This window comes from Centruroides vittatus, unplaced genomic scaffold (assembly GCF_030686945.1).
Source record: "Centruroides vittatus isolate TY-2023 unplaced genomic scaffold, ASM3068694v2 scaffold_1319, whole genome shotgun sequence".
Taxonomy (NCBI): domain Eukaryota; kingdom Metazoa; phylum Arthropoda; class Arachnida; order Scorpiones; family Buthidae; genus Centruroides; species Centruroides vittatus.
The window spans coordinates 208617-226364 of NW_027122674.1; the positions used below are offsets into that span (position 1 = coordinate 208617).

Sequence of the window (17748 nt, forward strand, 5' to 3'; positions counted from 1 at the left end):
GGATATTTGTATTAATGGTAAAAATAAAATCAAAACAAATGCAGAAAGTTAAACAGTCATTAAATATATATAAAAATACAATCAAAAAACAACAACTGCAGAAAAAAAATACTGAAGAATTTTTAAAAAATAGACTTTTATAAAAAAAGAAATCAATGAAAGCTTATCATTATAAGCTTTCACTGTTTATGTAATTTGTAGTGAAACTTAAAAAAACGTTCAGTAATTAATTTTTTCTTCTTTATTTTATCAAAGTGTTTTATATATAGATTTAATATTTGGGTTGCAAAATTATTTTATTAATGTTTAAATGGAGTTTTGGAAAATGTCTGGGAATCACTGTGCTAAGCAATCACATTATCAGACAATCATTATTGGACCTGATTAGAAAGTATTTAAAAATGTTACATTAATATTTGATATTTTTAAAGTACATTGTTATAATTGTTTTTCCTCACAACTAGGTGTATTAATGGACACAAGGCATTCTTACAAGGCCTTGTGTCCATTAATACACCTAGTTGTGAGGAAAAAACAAATAAAAGAAGACACAGTCTCGGAATACATAACTACATTGTTATAATTTAAAAAAAATAGTTTCTCATAGATATTCTTTCCTTATTAATTTTCTATTACTAATTATCTAATTTTCAATTACTCATAAACTAACTTAGATAATTAGCATTCTACTGTAATTAGATTTAATTGAAAAAGTAAAAACAGTATTAAAAAATTAAAATTTCTCATTATAAAAATATTTTCATGAACATATTCTATAGTTTCAGAGATTCACTTTAGATTAAAAAAAACATTGAAATTTCAAATTTATTAGAAACTTTTCAGTATTTTAATTAATTGAAAAAAAATTCATATAATATTTAAAAATTCAAAGCCAAAAATTATATTTAAAAAATTCACAAGGCTATGAATGAGCTAACTGAATGATTTAATGATTAAATAATTTGAACTGCAAATAGGTATATTTCCTATCATATGCAGAAAATGTTAATGATTAATAATTTTGAATTAATATAAATAAATTTTAAGCAGGTTTAAAATAGGATTCAAACTTGCCAGTTATGCAGTCTAGATTCCAGGCAGAAGCTGATCCGGATGAATATATAAACTTAGAATATAGCCACAGTGGTTATTAACTAATTTAATGACATAGAACAATTATGAAGCATTAGACAAAAAATCCACCAAATGACAGTCTTAACTTTATAAAGTTGTAATCTTATAACCAGTTGAGTTCTGTTTAATTAGATTCATAATAAATATATATATATATATATATATATATATATATACCAAATCAGTGTCTGTCTAGAATCTGAATGGTTTAATTAACAATGCACTTGCATGTTAATTGAGTATTGTAGATTCGTATTGCATTTCAGTCAGATATCTTTCAAACATATTAGAAATTTAATTAAATGAATTCAAATTTACTAATCATTAAAATTTCAGCAACTGACAATATACATATTTATGTAGAAAAAATATGTTTTAATGAAATTCAAAATCAAAAATAGAACATAAAAAATTAGAATTCTATCACTTAAACTCCATTAAAGTGATTTCATCATTTTCTTAAACAAATGTTTTTGATTAAAAACATGTATTTCTGAAAACGATAAAATATTGTTTTTTTAAACACATGGCATAGATTTTATATTTTATAGTTACCTGTAAAATTCTTTTAATCATTAGATCATTTAATTATATCAGCTCATCATAAACCAGTAAATTTTCATGATTCTTGGCAATTGATTTGTTACAGATTGATAAACTATCATATTTAAAGTTTTATTTTACAATTAAATAATGTTTTATAACATGTCATGCTTCTTTGACTAATTTTAAGAAATCAGCATGAATTGTTTTAAAAAAGAAAACATTTTTAATAATTTTTCAAAAATAAAAACTGTTTTATATAAAATTTCTGTATTAATTAATCTTGAAAATATTTCATTTATTTTTTAAAAAATCTACATGATCAGTTTGCTTTTTAATGATTTTTAAACATAATTTCCTCAAATAATCCCAATCATTTAAAAACAAATATAAAACAGCTTTACTTTTTAAGTCGTAAAAATTTCATTAGTTTAATATTTTCAAAACTATTTAATTCCATCTCTTGAAGAGCCCAATATTAAAGAAATGAAAACTTTAAATTTAAGTTACATATTATATTCTAAAGTAAATATTTTCAAGTCTTTTTGGTATTAACATAAATATTATATCATTAAATATGAAAATAAAATAATAATAAATTTTAACAAAATGTAAATAATTAAAGAAAATCTATCTGTTTTAATAAAATTTTATTAAAAATATAAGGTTTAAATTAATATTAACAGCAAATTTAAAATGAATTTATTTTATTTTTAGTTTATTAGCTTAAACAGTTTTTACTAAATATATTTTATTCTTTATTTAATAAAAATTGATATTTTTATAAATAAATGTAAAATAGAAAATTTATAGTATAATATTTTAAAGTTCAATAATATGAGTAAAATTTCCTAAATTATGCTTTTATATTTAATATCTTGCAATTTAAAAATTATTAAATTCAAGATTTTAAACTGATGAAAAAATTTTTTACAAGTACAGTCAAACCTGTTTTTATGCGGGGGATAGGGACCGCATTAAAAAAACGCATTAAAAAAATCGCACGAAACTTCACGAGGGGCTATAAAAAATAGTTTTCGCAACACAATTTTAAAAAAAATTTTTTTATGCAGTCAACAGGGACCGCATAAAAAAAGTCTCACATAGAAAATAACTCAAAACCGTACGAAATAGAATTTATTGACAACAGATATCAGCACTTGACTGCATCGTCTGGTCTATCGTCTGTTTTACATATTTTTGTCCAGGTGGTGTTTTGTTGACTTTAAAAGTAAATTATTTCATTTTTCGCATATTCATGCAATAATATTACTACGATAACTTCATTTATGCTATAATAAGTTTATTTAGCTATAATAAGTCAACGTGAGACGACGAATCGCACGAGACTAGTCGCCAACTATACCGCACAAATAAAAAATCGCACAAAAAAAACCGCACAAATTAAAAATTCGCATTAAAAAAATCGCACAAATAAAAATCGCACATAAAAAGAGCGCATAAAAACAGGTTTGACTGTATATTCTTTTTATTTGGTTAATGTCAAATTTAATACCGTAACTACATTTAATACCGTTATCCAAAATAAGCTTGCTGTAGACATATTAATCAATTTCCTTTTATAATATTTCTTTTATAGTCAAAACTGTGTAAGCATAAAAGAAAACTTTTTTATAATTATTTTTAAATACAGTAGAAGTCTCTAAAAATAAATCCACAGTTTACAAGTCAAAATACACCTAGTACAGTACATACATTTATTAATAATATCTTCTTTTCTTATGTTTTAGAGTCAAATTTTTCTCTCTTCAGTTTGTTATTAAATTGAGTTAAAAGTTAAATATTTTTATATAATATTAGGTTTATAGAAATAATAGCTGTGGCTACTATTTTAAAAAGATACATTTTATTTGCAGTTACCATTTGAGGGTGATTATTTCCTTTGCTTATATCTGTTTGATATCCAATATTAATAAAAGTATTTAAATAATTACTTACAAAAGTATGATTTTTAAAACAAATTATACTTGAAATGGTGACTGGTATCTTTATAATGAACGTTACTTTCTATATACCAATAATGAGAAAATCATTAAAAAAAATACATGTACAGTACTGTATATCGTACATATTACTTATTTCATTTTCAATTAAGTATGTTTGTTAAATAAATACAATATTTAAGTTACAGTTATTATTGCAGTTTACAGTATTTATTAATTTTACATTTATTTCCTAAGTTTTTGGAAATCCCTGAATAGTAGACACAGCCATTACCATTTGAGGATGATTATTCTTTAAAGCTGTTAGGACAAGATGCTATTTGAGGGCAGTTACTATTTAAATAAAACTGGTAATCACACTTTAATGTTTTCTTAATCATTGTTTTATTGTTTATCATTGTTTCTTTATATCTTCCTGTCATTATCTCATCTGAATAATCCTGAATATATGGCTGTCAAGTGGACTTAAATAAATGAAATATTGAGCTAAAGTTTTCAGAAAAATATTTAGCATTGAATTTAATAAACTGATGCTATATCATACCTGGTCCAAGAAATTGGCATCCTCTTGCTCTAACAGCAGCCCATAGATTAGCAGATAATTGTTGAGGATTCTGATGTTGTAAAATAAGTTCAGTAACAGATCTTTCACCAAGAGAACGAGCAGCACGCATAGCACGTGTTCTACCTTCTTCTTCCACAAGTTGGCAATTAATAAGAGTAACCAACTTTCTTTGCATTGGACGACTAAGAGAATTGCTCTGATTACCTCCATTAGCCGAACCTTAATAGAAAAAAATGTATTTAAAAAAATTAAATTTTATATATGAAACTAATTAATAATACTTTACATTTGGAATTTATTATTAAATTAATAACTATTATCCCAGTATTAATAGATATATTTAAAAGTTAAATATGTTTAAGTATCTATTAGAAGATAAAAAATTGTTAAGTAATTTAGACAATAGTATTCAAAAATAATTTGTAATTCACATTAAATGCTATAATATATAGGTTAAGGAATTTGATATAGAACTTTAAAACATTAAAGATTTATATATTAGATTTATTTAAATGTTAATTTTGATTAATTTTTTACATTTTCTATTTTGTATATTTTTATTTTTATAACTTTCTAAATATTTTCATTAAATCATAATCTGTAAAATAGTCATTGACAGCAATAGTCAAAAATAGAAATTCAGATACAATGCGAATATTTAAAAAGAAAAAGGCATTTTCAACAGAAGTCAATATATATTTTTATAAATTAAAACATTTTAAAAACTGAACAAAGCAAGTTTTTTATTTATTTTTTTCCTGTTTTTGTCTCTTTCCACCCTGTGGGCACTAAGAGGCCTTTTTAATCATACTTATCATGGATTTGGCCAGACACATAGTGGGATTAACTGGATAGTGAGGAACAGTGTCAACATATCCAGGATAACGTAGTAGGTGTGGATGCTGTGAATATTAATCCTGTGTGAACCGTCTTTGTAAGCCAAGTAATGAAATTGGTAGACGTTCCAACAGCAAACGGTTAGGGAAACTTAGTTTATTTATTCATATGCATTTCAGCTTTATAATATGTAAGTTTCTATGTTTATTATTATCCAATTTACGTGACCCTAAATACTGTCGGAAACCTTAACGTTTTTTGTAATTTCCTTAACAGCACTGAAGAGGAGTTGGAAAATAAACCAACCCGAAATGCATATGAATAAATAAACTAAGTTTCCCTAACCATTTGCTGTTGGAACGTCTACCAATTTCATTACTTGGCTTACAAAGACGGTTCACAAAGGATTAATATCCAAGATAGATTATTACTTCAAAAATTCCTGCTCTTCTTTTTAAATTTCTACTAATCTACACAATTGATAAGTTCTACTTGTCAGGTACTTTATCTTTTAGATATTATTCTTATTCTACTTTACTTAATTTGTGATTTTTCATGTTTTCTAAATTCTAAAGATAAGTTAAAAATAACAAAAAGCTGTTGGATGAGTTCATAATTACAAGTTAAAACTCAAATTCAAGTTAATTGTTACACTGACTCGACTAGGACTATAGAAGCAGATAATCCACAATATTTCCTAATTGACACTTGCTTTTAAATTAACTTTTAAATACAAATAATTCAGATTATCTAAATGAAAGTATAGAAATTGCAAAAATTAATAGAAAAATCACAAAAGATAATTGTTACACAAAAACCTCATCCACAGATTTTTCAGGCTGCACTTAGGACAGTAACTACTGTACTTTCCGGCATATAAGACGACTGGGCATATAAGACAACCCCGACTTTTACAGCTAAAATACAGAGTTTGGGATTTACTCGCCCTATAAGACAACCCCCGACTTTTGAGATTTTCCTGGGTTAAAAAGTCATCTTATATGCCGGAAAATACAGTAATTAAAAAAGTAATTTGGCCTAAAGCTAAATGCTTAATAATAAAAAGTAATCCCATATTCCTTTGAAATGAATAAAAATCTACTATTAGAACTCATTCTAAACATCAGTTTTCCAAGCACTTTTGGGAAACCAAGTCCAAACTGTTCCAGAACACTGATATTTAGAGTAAACTGTAACAAAACAATTTTTGTTTTATTTTGATATGTGGTTAATAAACAACTTCATCTTCTGCACTCTTTCAAGAAAAGATTTGCTGAAAAAAGTGCAGAAGATGTGGAGTTGCTTATTGTTAAAGTATTTCAACTTCTGAAGAGTATAGGCAGTTAAGTTTCATTGTTTAAGGGATATGTCCCAAAGTAAGGTATGATCTTTTGTAAACAACTTAATAACAAATCATATTGAAAAATTAAACTAACTAGTTAAAAGTACAGAATCTAAGCTATTTTTATACATAGTCAAGCATTCTTTTCTAAACACTTTTCCCAATGGGAAACAAAAGTAAAATTCCTTTCTGAAAAAATTCTCCACTTAATGATTTGAAAAAGTCCATGGCTGCATTTTTAACTTTATCATCATCTGAGAAGTGTAAGCCAACAAACACTTTCTTAAAGAGGTCCAAAAATTTAAAAATCAGAGGCTGCTAAATCTGGACTAAGCAAAGGTTGGTCCATTATTTCCCAGTCATACTTTTGTTTAGCTAGTCTGACATCGGGCATGCAGCATGGGGAGTACATTATTGTGCAACAGCAAGTCAGCCTACTTATACTACAGATAGCAGACTCTGATTTTTACCTTTTTGGACCTTTTAAGAAACATCTTGATGGCTTACACTTTTTGGATAATCACGAAGTTAAAGACATGGTCACAAAATTTTTCAAATCATAAAGTGAAAAATTTTTGGCCTTGACTCCTGCTGAGAAAAGTGTTTAGAAAAAATTGTAATTGTAGAAAAATAGCTTAGACTATGTATTGGGTTGTTCGGAAAGTTCGTAGCGATTTTTGATAGCTGACAGTTGAGACACCGATTGACGCAAAAATGATTAGAATTGTACAAACCAATGAATATTACGATAAATGACCTTGAGACGCGTCCGTTACAAAAAAACTGTTAAGATTATTCAAATAGTGTTTAATTTGGCTCATTGCAAAAATGGATGCGAACAACGTGCATTATCGACACTTGTTTCTTTTCTTTTTTCGTAAATGCAAAAATGCTGTACAAACAGCAAAAAAGATATGTGATGTTTATGGTGGGAGTGCTGTATCAGAATCAACTGTTCGAAAGTGGTTTGCAAAATTTAAAACGGGTAATTTCAGCCTTGAAGATGCTCCTCGCTCAGGAAGACCTCCTGTTATTGAAGAGGACCAGATCAAAGCATTATTGGATGAAAACCCTCATTACACAACTCGAGAGATTGCAGACATAGTGAAGTCATCAAACAGTACTGTATTTCAACATCTAAAGAAGCTTGGATACGTGAATCGTTATGACATTTGGATACCTCACGACTTAATGGAAAAAAACTTACTGGATCGCATCTCCATTTGTGATTCTCTTGAAAGACGAAATGAAAATGACTCTTTTCTGAAGCGTTTAGTGACAGGTGATGAAAAGTGGATCATTTATAACAACATCAGCCGAAAACGATCGTGGGGTAAGAAAAATGAATCACCATTAAAAACTCCAAAGGCCGGTCTTCATCCAAAGAAGGTCATGCTCACTGTCTGGTGGGATTGGAAAGGAATCCTGTACTATGAGCTGCTTCCACAGAATCAAACAATTGATTCTGATAAGTATTGTTCCCAATTGGATAAGCTGAACATGGCAATTAAAGAAAAATGTCCGGAACTGGCCAATAGAAAAGGCATTGTGTTTCACTAAGATAATGCCAGACCTCACACGTCTTTACGAACACGCCAAAAATTATTGGAACTAGGCTGGGATGTTTTACCCCACCCCCCTTACTCACCCGACCTTGCCCCGTCGGACTACCATTTGTTCCGTTCTCTACAAAATTCCCTTCATAATAAAAACTTTGATACTTTGGAAGCTTGCAAAAACCACGTGGATCAGTTTTTCGCGGAAAAAACTGGAAAGTTCTACGAAGAGGGTATCATGAAGCTGCCCCATAGATGGCAACACGTCATTAAAAACAATGGTGCATACATAATGGAATAAAAGTATATTTTTAGTATTAAAACAATTTCTTTTATTTCTCTTAAAAATCGCTACGAACTTTCCGAACAACCCAATACTTTCAACTGGCTAATTTAATTTTTTTAAATGTAATTTATTAATAAGTTGTTATAAAAGACTGTATTTTAGCAAATAATAAATGTAGAAACTGGATGATGATAATCAAAATAACAGGAAAAAAAAAAAAATCACCTTTTTATCTAGCAAACATATTTAATGAATTAATAATGTTTCAACCTTTATTTTATAGATCTTCAGTTAAAAATTAGAATAACTTAATAAGAAATCAGATATATAACTGATATATGTTTGATTTCATTAAATTGTTTAATTTCTTCAGTTATTCTAATTTGTAACTGAGGAAGATCTATAAAATAAAGATTGAAATATTATTAATTCATTAAATTTAAAAATGAAATCAAACACCTTAGTATTTTCAGCAGCAAACTAAATTTAATAAAATAAGAACGTTTTCGACTATTTTCAATAGTCCTCTTCAGTTAAGCCTCTTTAAAATGAAATATAACATAAAAATAGAATGCCAGCAATAACATCATTTAAATTTAAAATAATAACATAAAATAAAAATAACAAAAAAATAGTACAAATTAAACAGTAAAATAAAACAAAGTATTAAGAGAATTAATTGTTGTAGTAAAAAGATTTCCATGCACCGGATAGACTATCAGCATCTCTATGGTTGATGCAACCTTTGGTATTATGCGCCTTGTAAATCTCAAGCTTTTCAACGTATTTAATAACATGTTTATTAGTGCAGTCTTAATTATGGAAGCTTTATCCCAATGCACACTGATATCTTGTTCTTTTGCGAAGGCTGCCAGGACAGTACTGTCCAAGTTTTTCGTAATCGAGTATTTATGCTCCTGCAGCCTCTGTTTTAAAGACCTCATAGTGGCACCAACATAAACTGACTCTGAATTAAAACGGCAGTCAGTTAATGGGATTGAATACACTCCTGATGTATTGTTTCAATTTAGTTTCAACGTATCGTTCCGTAGAATTCTGTAAATCGTAGGACTATGTCGATAATCCAACAAATAAACAATGTACTACTACCAACCAGGACCGAAAGGTAGTTCCCAACTATATTCCTTTCCTACATTCAATCTTTAAAAAAATAGCTCACAAGAACAATGTTAAAATGATTTATCGACGTAGTCCTACGATTTACAGAATTCTATGAAACGATAAGTTGAAACTAAATCGAAACAATACATCAGGAGTATATTCAATCCCATTAACTGACTGCTGTTTTAATTCAGAGTCAGTTTACATTGGTGCCACTATGAGGTCTTTAATTAAAACAGAGGCTGCAGGAGCATAAATACTCGATTACTAAAAACTTGGACAGTACTGTCCTGGCAGCCTTCGCAAAAGAACAAGATATCAGTGTGCATTGGGATAAAGCTTCCATAATTAAGACTGCCACTAATAAACATGTTATTAAATACGTTGAAAAGCTTGAGATTTACAAGGCGCATAATACCAAAGGTTGCATCAACCATAGAGATGCTGATAGTCTATCCGGTGCATGGAAATCTTTTTACTACAACAATTAATTCTCTTAATACTTTGTTTTATTTTACTGTTTAATTTGTACTATTTTTTTGTTATTTTTATTTTATGTTGTTATTTTAAATTTAAATGATGTTATTGCTGGCATTCTATTTTTATGTTCTATTTCATTTTAAAGAAGTATTCTATTTTTATGTTTTGTTTCATTTTAAAGAGGCTTAACTGAAGAGGACTATTGAAAATAGCCAAAAACGTTCTTATTTTATTACATTTAGTTTGCTGCTGAAAATACTAAGGTGTTTGATTTCATTTTTACGTTTATATTCCAGTAAGTTATTTATTTTATTATTCATTAAATTTGTTTTCTGGATAAAAAGAAGGTGTGTTTTTTCTGTTATTTCAGTTGTATCTTACTTTTGAAACATGCCTTGTATTAAATTTAATAATTAGAAATAAATTATGATTAAATTAAATAATTTAGATGTTTCTGGAAAAAAAGATCAATCTTAATCAGACTCCATATCTTTTGCATATTGGGCAGGTACGTATGTTATCTCATTAATTATGCTACTCAGACCTGCAATCTTCAGTTCTAGACTTAGTCAGTTTAACAATTACCCTGTATTATTACACTAGTTTTACCAACAAAATATAAAATTTATCACTTAATTGCAAATAAATGAAAAAATGAAAGTAGTAAATAAATTTATTTACATAAAACTTCTTAATATAAGACAAAATTTCTCATTATACATGGTCAGATTTAATGCTTTTGCCACTATAGGTAGGCCCAGGCTCAAATGCCACTTTTCTAATGTAAACAAATGATTCTGACAAGACACACTAACTTGGACTTTGATTACTAAATATTATGTTTAATAAACTTCATGAAGTCCAATACATTGATATTGATATTCAAGTAAACAAGCATTGTAATAAATTGGGCCATAAATTTACTATTTTTAATGATTAGATATTAAGTATGGAATGATTTGTTATTAGAGGTAGACATTAGGTACCATCTGTTATCTAAATTAATAATTATAATTTTTAATAATTTATTAAATAATTTAGAACCATCTGAAAGAAAAGAACTAGCCAAAATGAGAGTCAAAACTGGCTAATACCATATTACTTAATATCTAATTACTAATAATAGCAAATTTATAGCCTGATTTATTACGATGATCATTTGATCAAATATTATATTAGAGTGAACTAAATTCAGTACACTTTTTTAAGTGCAAAATGAAACATTTTACTAAATGGTATGGTTAATGTATCAATAGATGGTATATTTTGTTTTAATTAAAAATTAAATCATTCATATTTGTGTATGTTTACATTATACATGATCAAAGCTATGTATATAATATAATTAGATTATTTAATATATTATTTTTATTTATGTAGATTACTGAATAAATTAATTAAAAACACAGTAAAATTTCTTTATCTTGATATCAGATAAGTATTGTGTAATTCAAAGTCAAGTCTAATCCCTGGCCAAAAGAATAGGATTTTACAAATATTTTAGTTTGAATAATTTCAAATATGCATACAATAAAATTCAATTGTTACTGGTCTGGTGACCTACATAAATACCAGTGGCGTGCCGTGACATTTGATGACAGGGAAGCTGTGTTTCTGTAAGAAGCCGACTTCCAGGGGCAATCAGTTAATTGCACGTCAGTGATGGTCTAGGGCAGTGGTTCTTAACCTTTTTATACTCGCGGCCCACCAAATATTTCATAATTTTTTTGTGACTCCCATTTTTTAATAATAATTTATATTTGATAATTTATCTATAATAAATTGATTTTTTTATTATTGCTTTATTTTTTATATAATAAATGTAAACCATAATTTTATTATTTCATTATCTTTTTAAATAACATTCAAACTTCACAATTAAACATGAAAACTCATTAATTTTTAACAGAAAATAAAATAAGAAACATGTCGATAAATCGATCCAATGTCGATGCTAAAACTAAACTAAAACTAAAACACCCCACTTGTCGTAAGGATTTTGCATAACTTTTGCAAAAATATTTAAATTTTCAAAGCCTACTATTTTTCCTAATTATTTTTAAAATTCCAAGCATTAATAGTTTCTTAAAATTGCTTTGGAATAAAAGAAGTAAATACTGCTGTGTAAGTAGCATATTTACATTTATTTCTTCTGTACTAACAAAGTTGTATGTAGGAAGAAATACAAAATAAATAAATAAAAACTAAATAGGAAAACTTTATCTTTCTTATTTCACTTTTCGGTTAAAGTTTACCTAGGGAACCTCAATGGCCGCGCTTCCGGTAATCTCGACGGCAGGTGATGTTAGAAATTCGGTGTAGGTGGCACAATTTTTAAATAACGCTGTCGTATGCAAATTTTTTGTTTTTCGTGACGGCTCGACTGCTGCAAGTGGTTTTTTCTTCACCAGTTAAACAATTTTGAAGAAAAAATGCTACTTTCTGCTATTTTTAATAGTAAATAGGTAAGTTTTTAGGTACAATTCTAGGTCAGAATGACGCGGTTGGGACTTTAACAGAGCTGTAGAGCATACTGGTAGGAACAAAAAAGTCTAATGAACCATGGGTGTACGAGTGCGCCTTCGCGAGATATAGGCCCCTCCAAAATGACTATATATGAACTTTTCGAGACCCTCAAAAATGGGGTAAAATTTAAAAGTGAAAATTTTCGGAAGTACAACTAAAATTTCTGTTTCGAACGCTTTTTGTTACAACTAACTTGTGACTCCTAAAAACCCCCTAAACACGAGGGTGCCACCTCTCCACCGCCACTTCCGGGGAGCGCCGTCGGAACTCGCGCCTCTCTCCGCTAAGCCTGTCGCGCGTTTAATGGTCAGCAAGCCCTCTTCTAACGATACTCGTCGACAACGATCAAAAAACAGCAGTCGACTGGGCAAACTTTTTACGTTTTGTTATGATGGTTTCCATTAATAACCTATGTACTTTTAAGATTGGCGGGATAAATGAAGTTGTGGAAATAGACGAAACAGCAACTGCAAAGAGAAAATACGAGAAAGGTAGAAAATTGAAGGGGACGAAGTGGGTTGTAGGAGGTGTGTGCAGAGAAGGGTCTGGAATCGAGCCGAAATGGAAAGAACCGGAGTCCGTTCCAGCTGCTCCACAAAGCGACGAGTGTAAGAAGGGAAAAAAAGTAAGGCACATTCGTGTGGCGAAACTAAAAAACGTGTAAAAATATCGAGTAAAAAGAGAAACATCAACGATAGGGATCACAAATCAAGGAAAAGCGAGAAGAAACGGAAAGGAAATGTATGACAGAGCGTCAAACACGTGAGTAACAGTTTTATATTTCATAGCTAGCTGAACTTGCAAAATAATCTTAAAACATTTATTTTTTACTAATGTAATTATTATTTTTCAAAAAATTATACATACTAACTAATTTGCATAATTTTTTGAACGTAGTACGCGTGTGTAGTACAGCAAACAAAATGGCAACCGGAAGCGCAGCCATTGGGGTTCCCTAGGTAAACTTTAAACCCACTTTTCAATACAATATTCGAATTATACATCAATTTTCTTTTTATTATATTCTGAAGGAAATTTTGCATAATTTGGCGGCCCCCGGCAAACTTCTTATGGACCCCCAGGGGCCGCGGCCCCCTGTTAAGAATCACTGGTCTAGGGTCCATTCGTATTCATTTGTTCGATAAGCCAGTAAAAACTGTAGACTTCTCTAAATGTATTTTTAATATCACAATTACATTCTGAATCGCTAGCCACGATATAAGGGCTAAAATTAAAAATAAATTATAAAAACTTACTCGGTGAAATAAAATGTGCGGTGGATATACATACCTGATACAATATATTGTTCAATTATATTAATATACTTTTAAAGAAAATTATAATTAAAATATAGCTTTGTAAAGAAACGTACCTGTACATAAAAATAACAAAATATTCTTTACTTTTTAAATCTTAAAACAATCCACTAAGTCAAATATCTTGATACGAGTAGCTAATGGATGGAACTTGTGACGGTCCAGGTAGGTGTGTAGTGAGTGTGTGCGTGCCAAATCCCGAGGGTGCCGATACCGGTCAATGTCAAATGCCTCTTTTGTCGCATCACTAGTATATCTCAAAGGACGCCACAGGGCTGTTGTAAGTTTTAAATGTTTCTCACTGTAGCTGTAAAAATCTAACTATGTTAAACTTAATAGTCATTCGTTTTCTAACTAATTCGTTTTAATACCAGGTGTACACGGAAATCAGTTTCCCACTGTACTGAGCGAGTGATTGGTTCTGTTAAGCTTTTGTTAAAGTAAAATTCTGGCTCTTTCAACAGGATTTTATTTATGTCCCCATTCCCTAATCTCTTAATTATTTAGTCACTTCTTAAGTAGAAATAAGTCGAAACCAGTTACTTTGTACCTGAATATCTGTAGTCTTGGGAAAAACAGTGGAAAGACAAATTTTTATGACAACGGATATATAAATCGTAAATTTAAAGAAAATAAATTCTAGAGCTTTTTTTTGTACCATTGTATGTACTGTACGTCTCATTCATTAAATTTGGTTGTAAATGATGCTGCCAAAGTAACAGTTAATTTTTAACACTGTACTAGAATTGTACACGTTTTTTCTGCATCCCCTTACAGATGGGACATACTAAATCGTAATATCACCGGTTTAACATTGAAATCCGTAAGTAATATAAGATGGGAGAGCGGAATAAACGCAGAATAAATATATCAAATATTTTAATGGAGTTTTTTTAAACTCCTGTCAACTATACAGAACTATCATAAAAACGTGCCAGTAAACTCCTATCGGTTGGGTTGTTATAAATCTAGTCTAGGGTGGGCAACCCTTTTTATAACATGGACCAGAATAAATTTTACGTTTTTTTCTGCGCCGTAGTAGTTAATTGACGCTTTCTTGTGACTCGTAATTTTTTTAGTCTGCAAATATGAAATAAATAAATAAAAAGTTAATTACTACATTTATTTTTTTTATCGTTTTCGAAAATTACAAAGAATTGGAAAAATAACTATTAATTAGTTATTTTTCCAATTTAATAATCTATTAAAGATCTCGCGGGCCGGATAGAAACTTTTCGCCAGCCATAGCTGGCCCGCGGGTTGCCCGCCGTTGATCTAGTCTGCTTATGATTCACATAATCGGGCGAGGGTGGCCGAATATCTAGCAGGCGGCTAACAGCCCACAACCGCTCCGGGATATAAAGTCGCGTACTCTTTACGCGTGTGTCGCTTCTACCAGCTAAACCGTGATGTTGGTGCTCTGTAAAGTGCATGTGCCAATGCCTATAATCTGGCTGCTTGGAAGTTGACAGGCAGGCGGCTAACAGCTCAGAACCAGTCCGGGTTATAAAGTTGGACTCCGTACGCGTGTGTCGCTTCTAATAGCTAAACCGGGTGAGGTTGGTGCTCTGTAAACCACATGTGCTAATGCCTATATAATCTGGCTGATTAGAAACTGACCCGGTTTCGACATTCCTTCCGCAACTGAATTATTCGAATATACAATAGCAATCTTATCGTTTTTTTTCACATGTAGTATAGAAATTTGTAAAAGATACATAATGCAGTTATAATAAAATATTCATTTTAATTAATTCAAAGTACGTTAAAATATGAAAATTTATATTTTATAAAATACAAGGGAAGGTCATTGGAAGGTGGAATCGGCGCTTCCATCGCTTCCAATGACGGCACGCCACTGATAAATACTGTTTAATTCAAAATCTTCCATCATACATGTCTACACAGAAAAGTTAAACTGAAAACAAAATTGCCCAAGTGGCAATTTTGTTTTCAGTTTAACCTATTACACACTTTTGATTTATTGGCTGTCCATTCAAGGTCATTTGGACATTGTATACATTACCAATGTGGAGACAATTCTTTTCATTTTTATAAAAGAAATATATTTGGCATTTAATTATTTTGGACATTTTTTGCAAAAATCTATTATTTCAATAATTTCAAAGTCCATTAAATACACATGCATATTCAGGATAGAATGTGTACATAGCTTTAGCCATTAATAGAGACTGTTTTCATCAATCGATTTTTGTAATCTTGAACTCAAGACAGTAAAATCTTCATATGTGGCTATTGGTCCTCTAGACGAAATTCACGAGTAGTTTTCATTAATGCACTTAAGCTTCTTTCGTACATTATTTTTATGTCTTTCTTCAAATGTAGTTTTGTTTTCATTAAGTACACGTCAACTGACAGTTTTTTCAAAATAGGTTAAATTACTAAGTAATAACTTGTAACATTAATGCATTTGTAACCAAACTGGTAAAATTATATAAGATAAAGTCATAATTTTATTCAGGAATTACAATTTTAATTAATTTTTAAAAAGTTTAAATAATTCAAACCCAGATAATTCAAAGTCATGTTTTTTTTTGGTCTGTTGAGTTTCGAAATAATGAGATTTTACTGTATTACAATATTTGGAATTATTTACTTTTCTTGTAACATTCTTATACTATGCCTGCCAATTTTGCTGCCTCTCAAAAACTGTCACTCTTGACCAGGACATACTGCACATATTTAGAAATCCAGCCACGGGTATACAAATTTCTTGTGTAAATATCTTCATAGTTAGGTAGGTATCTAAAGAGTGAATAACTTTAAATTTTCTGTTTCTTTCTTGTTTATCTATAAGAATTCTTCAGTTAGGCAGCATTTTATTCAAAAGAAATGATGTCAGTCCTCTGACCAATATTCCCTCTAACCTGTATGCATGTCTGCACAGCCATGCACTGATTTCTATAAAGGTGCACAAGTGCTTTTACTTCCTGTAAACATGACCAACAGCAGGACATCTACACACAAAACATTTAATCCAGTAATTGTTTTGCTTTATTATGTACAAAAAACTCATAAGGATCCAAATAATTTCTGTATAGAGGACGATTCAGGAGGAATGTTCTGAGAGATGATAGTATAAGTGATTAAGCAAAAAAGGTTCATATGAACATATATCAGACTTCTTGTTTAAAAATTTTTTTATCATGTGCATTTCATCACTGCACAGTTATATAAAAAATTAGAGGAAACATTGCTCGTGATGAAAATGTAATCTTTCCATTAATAACATAAAATTAAGAAATAAATTATAAATCAATGAAAAAATGTCAACTTGTTATTTTCATAAACATTTTTAAACCCTGGACAGGTGTAAATTCAATAACAGGAATTGCAGGAAGAAGCATCACTATGGTAAGAGGGAAACTGAGTAATTTTCACTTCTGTTACTTTAAATAAAATTTAACAGTAAAACAGTTGCAAAAAAGCTAAATTTACATCAAATAAGCTTCAAAATTATGTTTAATTAAAATGTAAATTATTCCATTTCTTATACTTAATTTAATAAATTTGCATTTTATTATAGAATTCACACCATATTCCTGCACTTTACAGCTCATGGGAAATAAATTGAAACATTGCCATTTTTGTCAGTTTGTCTATGAAAATAAGTTTGGTGTATCGCAAGGGCATTAAATCAGGTTCAGCTTTTATTTCTGGTAAAGCTTTTTCAAAAAATAGAAAGACTAGAAATTAACCTTAATGGCCTAAAGCAAATGTTCCCAAACTGTTCCTTTGATCCCAAGGGATCCATGGCTAAATTTCTGCAATGGTTTCCTTACATCTTTCTTATCTTCTTATTAGATAAAAATTGCAAAACAATGTAAGGAAAATTTGGACAATTCTTGACATATTTTTTGAGGTCAAAAGGAACTATGAGTAAAAAGTTTGGGAAACACTAGCTTAGAGGATTACCGTATTTACTCGCATATAAGACAACCTTGCATACAGCACGAGGTGTGACTTTAAAGATTAAAATAAAGAAAATTAGATTTATTAATACAATTCTAATTTTATTTCGTTTAATCACAAGTAAAATATCAAATGCACGTAAAT

The 17748-nt window shown here is 29.5% G+C and overlaps 1 protein-coding gene across 5 annotated transcripts in view; it reads right to left on the reverse strand.

Moving 5' to 3' along the window:
* roq (roquin) overlaps positions 1–17748 on the reverse strand; it is a 108312-nt gene that overhangs the window by 75240 nt on the left and 15324 nt on the right. For all 5 annotated transcript variants that reach the window (XM_067284527.1, XM_067284524.1, XM_067284526.1 and 2 more), the window contains one exon: positions 4186–4425. In XM_067284527.1, the coding sequence (XP_067140628.1) occupies positions 4186–4425 (240 nt within the window). The remainder of the gene's footprint in view (positions 1–4185; positions 4426–17748) is intronic.